This window comes from Merops nubicus, unplaced genomic scaffold (genome assembly GCF_000691845.1).
Source record: "Merops nubicus isolate BGI_N331 unplaced genomic scaffold, ASM69184v1 scaffold37282, whole genome shotgun sequence".
Lineage (NCBI taxonomy): Eukaryota > Metazoa > Chordata > Aves > Coraciiformes > Meropidae > Merops > Merops nubicus.
This window is the reverse complement of record NW_008595486.1, coordinates 1-7,199: the sequence shown is the minus strand read 5'-3', so window position 1 is coordinate 7,199 and position 7,199 is coordinate 1. Positions and strand designations below refer to the sequence as shown.

The 7,199-nt window shown below is 37.6% G+C and overlaps 1 protein-coding gene across 1 annotated transcript; it reads right to left on the bottom strand.

Moving 5' to 3' along the window:
- Window positions 1-8: 8 nt before the first annotated feature.
- Window positions 9-752, bottom strand: LOC103768890 (toll-like receptor 1; the record flags this gene model as incomplete). Its single annotated transcript, XM_008936053.1, has 1 exon — window positions 9-752. A coding segment is annotated over exon 1 (744 nt), but the record flags the coding sequence as incomplete, so codon positions are not given.
- Window positions 753-7,199: the final 6,447 nt, after the last annotated feature.

Here is a 7,199-nt window from a genome sequence, read left to right as displayed (position 1 = left end):
GTCATGAAGCTTACCTTGTGAAGGCTCCCAAATTTATTCTTCTTTAAGATCAATGTCTCCAGCTGAATTAATTTTTCACAGTTTTGAAAAAGAAGATCTGTTAAATCATTCTTTATAAAATTTAAGTATCTAAAGGGACTGTCCGACAGAGGGCACACCATATGTATCATCTGCGATTCAGCTATTGTCAAAGCTGCAATATTCATGTTTGCGAATATGTCGTATAGGTCATCCTGTGAGAAGAACAGATCTGTGATTGTAACTTTCTTCATTGTAATTGCTTTCATAGAGGTACCTGAGTAGTTAAAGTTATATCTTTCTACCTCTGACAATTGTATTACATTGTTCATATTGAAGTATTCAATGGATGAATGCCATACAGTTTGAAAAATTTTAATAAGAGCATTCCAGTCCACTGAGACATTTGTCAGTGTCAGATTTTGTAACCTGGAGCCTTGTCTGAAATTAGATAATAACACCACTAATTTTTTTACATTGTGATTTGTGATCTCTGACAATGACAGGCTTTCTGTAGTATTTTCTATCACAACCCAGTCCAAATCAGCTGTTGACTGATGACTACTTCTATATGGCAGCGGCAGGCTATTGACTGAACCATCTTCTTGAAAATCATTATGAACAGATGTAACGAGTTCATTTTCCAGAGACGGGCTGACATGTTTCCAAATAGTTAATGCAAACAGACAACTGTAAAGAAAAAAGTTTCTGAAAGACCTTCTGTTTTCTGTCATACTGGTTTCTGGTTCCTTGCAGATGCTCAATACTCTTCTTATCAGTCTGTCCATCTTTGTTCTAATCCTGTAGCAAAACAGACAAACAAAAATAAACCCCAGTTAGTACCATTAAGTGGCTATGAAGCAGCCATCACAGAAATTGATTTTTTCAAGGTTCCAATTTCTCATCTCTCCCTTTGACTCAATAAGCAATGAAGGCATCTATTATCATTCAGGGGAGGCATTCTTTATTAAAAGAACACCACTGAAATCCCTATTTGGTAAACATGCTGCACTTAATATAGAATGAGTTTGTTTCTTACAAAACACGTCTGATTCATAACTGACTAAAATTTGCTGCTTACTTACAGAATTACTGCCATGATTCAGTGTATTATAAAGACTTCCCACAACTGTATAATACAGAAATTAGAATATTTGAGATCAGTATGGTCATTCCCTCTCCAGATTCTCTCTTGAAGGATATGAACTAGACTCAAAGACTTTTTTAAAATGAACTTGTGATGATAAAACCTGGACTGAAACACAAGATGGAGGTTCAAGAAAGTGAATCAAAATCTAAATGTCTTTAGGTGGCTGAGACTGGTCATTAGTGTTTATTTTAAGTAGTGATACAGGGGCTGGGGGTAGGATGTTTTATGTTTATGCTATGGGAAAGTCCACAGAAGAGTTCACTTCTTGTCTGGGCTTGAGCATCTCAATTTAGGCTCTGAAAGGGGGGTGTCCCTATGGCTGACTTGTCAGGTGCACACAGAGGACACCAAACACACACTGAAAATATTTGCATGCTACAGAAAACAAACAAAACAAAAAAAAAAAAAAAAAAAAAAAAAAAAAAAAAAAAAAAAAAAAAAAAAAAAAAAAAAAAAAAAAAAAACAGTTGTAGACCCTCTGTAAACAAAATCTGGCCCTGATCTAAGGAGGCTGACCTCAAGTGTCTCTGTTGAGAAAGAGAAGCTATTTTAAACAAAAATTGAGGAAAAATCATAACCATGGCTTTGCTTTGTTTTTCCCTAATGGAGGACACTTTCCTTTTCTGAAGGTAGGACTTTAGGGTAGACGGCCCTTCTTTTTTTAACTCTGCTTTGTGAATGCCACCTGTGGTGGGTTAACCCTGGCTGAGCAAGGGATGCCCAGCAAGCCCCTCTATCACCCTCCCCCTTTCCTCTCCCTCCTCCTCAGAGGAAAAAGGGGAAAGGAAAATAAGACAGAGATAAAAGCCTTGTGGGTAAAAACAAAGGCAGTTTAATTAGAAATCAAAGGCAAGTGATGCTGCATGTGGATGCAGAGGGAAAAAACCCAAAGATTTATTCTCCACTTCCCATCAGCAGGTGATGTCTGGCTTCTTCCTCGGAAGCAGGACTCCAAAACACATAACCACATAGCAGCTGCTCCGGAGGACCAAGGAGTAGCACACACCCCCCTTGCTTTGTACCAGCTTCATAGCTGAACAGACGTCATATGGTATGGAACATCCCTTTGGCCAGTTCAGGTTGGCTGTCCTGGTTATGTTTCCCCAAGCTCCTGCCCCCCTCCATCCCATTGTGGGGGGAATGTTAGGAAGGGCCTTGGTGCTGTGAAAGCACTGCTCAGTGGCAGTCACAATGTGGGTGTTATCAACACCCTTCTAGCTCCCAACAGAAAAGCTCTGCACCAGGAGGGCTGCAAGGGGAAGATCAGCTCAGCCAGACCTGATACACCACTTTAAATCTCCTTTTAGATATTGCCATAAATCTATTAGACTGTCTTTCTGAAAGAGGAACTGGTAAGAACTTAGATATCACTTTTATATGTGTAAATCTTGATCTGAAGTTATTTTCTGGTTTTCTGAAATCTTTTTGTTTCCTTGGAATGTTCCACCCCTCTTCCTCCCATTCCTTTGAAATTGTAGTTGTTGTCTGAAGCTTTCCATAGTGCTTATTCATGACTGCACTAGCTTTCAAATTTCCCTTTATATCGAAACTGATAAATTGTGAGTTCATATTTCTACAATGATTTCTAGTGAGTCTACAATGAGGCAGTAATAGCTGTCACTTGTTGGATTAAAGCTACAATCCTGAGGACTACATCCTCTGTACCATTAACCATTCCACAAGCTGTCTTTAGAATTACATTAGTGGGTATTAAATGTATGTTCTCCTTGATCTAACACAATCTCTACTATGAAATCTCAACAGTACCACAAAAAAAAAAAAAAATAAAAAACCAGTTCACTGAGTTCTTCTTTCATAAAGAATGCATGAAACGAGGCTTGTAAATCATCTAGAAATAGTGAGCAATATGGCAAAACTTTTCCAGCCTTTTATCCAGATTTTCATTTGGAAAAACTATATGCAGTTTTACCATCATAGCCATTAAAAGGCATTTGGGCATAGCAGAGAACAAAAGATAATCAGCATTCTCTATCCTGTTCTTCCGATTGTTTGAGCAACGCTACTAATGTGTATATAATCAAACAAAATATGTAGCTTCAAGAGAAATATGAAAAAAAAAAAAATCTGTCTTCAAATAATTACTTCTACTTAGGACAAAATTTCAGCAATACCCAGGGACCCAGAGAAAGAAGGTTATGATTCTTTCACACCTGCTTAATTTTCTTTCTCATTCCTGGATTATGGCATTCAGCAAAATTATTTATGAGTGCCTTCAAACTTTCCAGAATATCCTGTGAAGCAACAAAATTAACTGTTGTAACACATGACTCATGATTTGGAGGCTAACACTGGAGAAATCATCCTTTACAGTCCTATCCCTTTTAGTTCAGAAGTATCCTCAAGTCTACAAACTTGACAAAAAGATCATTATCAAGATGTAAGTAGGGAAGCAATCCAGTAGGGTAAGCAAATGAAGATTACAGGGAGAAATTGTCCTGTTGTTTAAAGAGCAAGAGAGAAAGGGAAATTGAGGTTTTAAGAGTTTTTCCAATATAAACTTGGTATAAACTGACTGAACTTTCATAAAAGAAATGCACAGAACGCATTCAGCTATGATTGTTCAGTATTAAGGCATGCATTTCTCAAGTTGTCAGCATAATACAAAACTCAAATGTTTAAAATGTCTTTCACACAGATGAAACATATCATCAAGTCAGAGTCATTTCTGAAGTGTAGAGAAGCAATTTCCATTAAATCACTGTGATCCCCTTAAGCTACTGGTGTAGTGCCAATACAAAGAGACTGCTATTAGGTCCACTTCTTCCTTTGGATAACATTACTGAACATAAGCAACTTTACTCTCATTTCTTACCCCCACACTTGGAAAGTACAGGATACACTTGCTAATAACCCTCTATGGAAAACATGGCTCATTTTCAAATAAGCTGCAGAATACAACAGTTTTAGCTAACTAGCAACCACATAAGATCAATAAAATGAAAAGTTTCTCACCAGAAAACCCTGCTCTCCGATAAAGCAGAAAATGTACTCAGAAAAAGACAAAAAGAAAACTTCCTGTAACTCTATCCTACTGTACAGCAACACTTAGGAACGCCCAAACTTTTTATATAAATGTTTGTGCCCTCTGCTGACAGTTCAGGAAATAGCATTTGCTTTCCTCCAGATGTATTTCCAGATAAAACATTACTGTAAGTTTTGCATTATTTAATTATTATTGAACTACATGTTTACATGCTTTGCAACAGATTAAGCCAATAAAAAAAAGCAATCTTTTTATCGACTGTCTTCACCAAATGAATATGAAAATAAGTACTTCTTTTGAACAAGTTTTACAGTGAAATGCAAATATCTTACTCTCTGAACTTAATAATGCTCTAAGTCTATGAATTATTCTAATTTTTATGTATTTATTTAGCTGTATCAATTTAGTCAAGCTCTTACCAAGGCTGGTTTATAAATGTACTGTTTGTCTTATTTTAATTTCCACTAAATGGCAATAGAAAAATGATCTCTCTTGCTTCAGCAGTGTTGTGATTGGGTTAAACAGTGGGCACAGAAACAGTGGGGGTGGGATCTTTTCTTTTTTTTTTTTTTATTAAAACAGAGCACTGACTTTGGTACTGAACGCCCAGACACCTGGGTTAGTGCCCTGACAAAGACACAAACCAGCCTCTCTTTATTTCTGTATAACGTTGGTCAGAAATTCCATCTTAGCTGAGACCTAAATACAGAATTGCCACACTACAACCTACTTTTCTGGGTATAGCATACCATAATGAATTCATGATTTAACATTTCAGTGATTCAGGAAGCAGAACAAATAATCTTTAAAAACTATTTCTTCACTTTTAAACTTATCCTGTACATCATATTTCATTTCTCAGCTTCAAGTGAAAAGACTTCATCCAAAAAAGGAAGGGAAAGATAGGACAGGTAGTAACCAACAGAACATGGACAATTCACAGTCTCTGCTGTTATGCCGACGAGCCTTATGGTGGTACGCTACGATTCTGTAACTCTTTCTCCGTTTCTGTCAGTACAGATGAGTATTCACAGCTGCTTTCCAAATGACAACTCATAATGTTGTCCATACAAGCCTCACCATGACCTGCCCTTAGCTGGCATGATTTTGCTATCCATCCTTTGGATGAGATAAAATACTAAGGAAAGACCTTGCTTCTATCAAACATTCCTTCCTGGTTTGGAATATAACAGGTTTAACTGCTTGAATATAACCCATCTATTACTCTAATGAATACAGGACCAGACATACATTTGGTTAACATGTAATAACTGCCATAAATTAGATACTCTTATTTAAGAGTGTCTCTTCAGTTAAGCAACAGCATGAGCTGGCCACTGGCATAGTTCGAGTTCTCCAGTTCTGCCTTCATGCTAGAAAGACAGATAAAGCACGTGTTAAACAGCAAAATAAGCATATTACTTTTAATTGCATGCCATTGCTCCTCTTATTTACCACAGAGATTTCCCAGTGCAACCAGTGGAAGAAGATTAATGTATTCCCCAAATGTTATGCATACTTCTGCATTTTCTTAAAAGTTGCCCAATACAGTTGTTTCCTTCCAAAATGTAGTTCCTTTCCTCCATCTTTTCTTTATTTTAATCTATTTATTAAAAGGCAAGTATTTATTTTCTGAAACCCGTTAGGAAGATGATGACACTCAGAGTAATAACAAACTTTGGTGAGATCTGAGATGAGTAGAAGTGTTCAATCTTTATTGTTCATTTATTCCAAAACCATTTTCAATATTACCTTAGTGAAAAAATACAAGTGAAATTAATTACTTAAAAGTGAAAGAGAAAGAAAATTAGAAAATGCAAGTGATAAATGCAATTAAGTAATTTAGGAACTTAGGAAACTAATACATCCTTCTGTCGCAACGAACAGACGAACACATTTTTTCACTTATAATGTTAATTTCATCCTTAAATAATAACTTTATGCTACAATAGTGATTAATACTGTCTTGCAGTAGTAAAACGTGTGGCCTTGTACAGAATCTGCAAAACTGACAGTGTAAGATCCACTTTAGAGCCAGAACTGCCATCCATCATGGGGAAAATCACTCTCTGGCTATTGAGCTTTGTCTGTCGTGATTCCTCCTAAGACACTGCCCTTATACTTCCACAAACTCCTCTAGATTTCATTGCAATAAATATATCTACACATTGATGAATTAACTTAAAAGATGCTAGAGCTACCAGCATGCCCTGATACTTAAATTCTCTTTGAAATGTCTTCAAAATAAAACTATTTAGCGACACAAACATTTGTTCTGCTACCACCTACCTTAATGGGAGACTCCAGAGCCTTCTGCTTGATAAGCATCTAAGTCACGTAGTGTGGTCCGTACTTGTGAAGCACACTTCTGAGAACTGGGGCTTTGTGACCTCCTACAGCAACCCTTCTTCGGTGGTTCACACCATGTATTATTTTCCTTCCTGTGGCAACAGTATTTCCTTTGTCAGCTAAGGAAGACTAGTGATAGAAAGGATACAATGATGAATCTTTGAACTGACTTATCACAGTAAAAGGGCATGCTTCGCCTCAACATGGAGCTGCAAAAAGAGGAAGGGCTGTGAGGACTTGAGAGCCAGGAAGCACAGGCTGTTGGGCAAGAGACTGCAATCCCCGTGTTCAAGTAAGCTTTTCTTCAGTGGCTACGAGCCCAGCGCTGACACTGACTGCCTGGAAATGTGAGTGTGCACCGCGTGGCTTCTTTTAGCAGCATTTCCTGTGAACACCGATAAAAATGCCGGTTAGGCGGTATTTGAAGAACTGAATCTCAGTTGTTTTAATTCTGCAGTCCCACACTTCAGTAGGTGGTTAGGGCTCCTCGTCTTGACAGAGGATTAAACTTTCTAAAAAAAAAAAAAAAAAAAAAAAAAAAAAGGCACTAAAAATCGACGCCGGCTCAGTGACTAATTTCTACTTAATCCGCCTCAATATGAACGTTTTCACCTCAGCGCTGTCAAATTGACCCCGTTTGCCCCCTGACCGAGGACGCGCGCCCACCCGGCCGCTCTC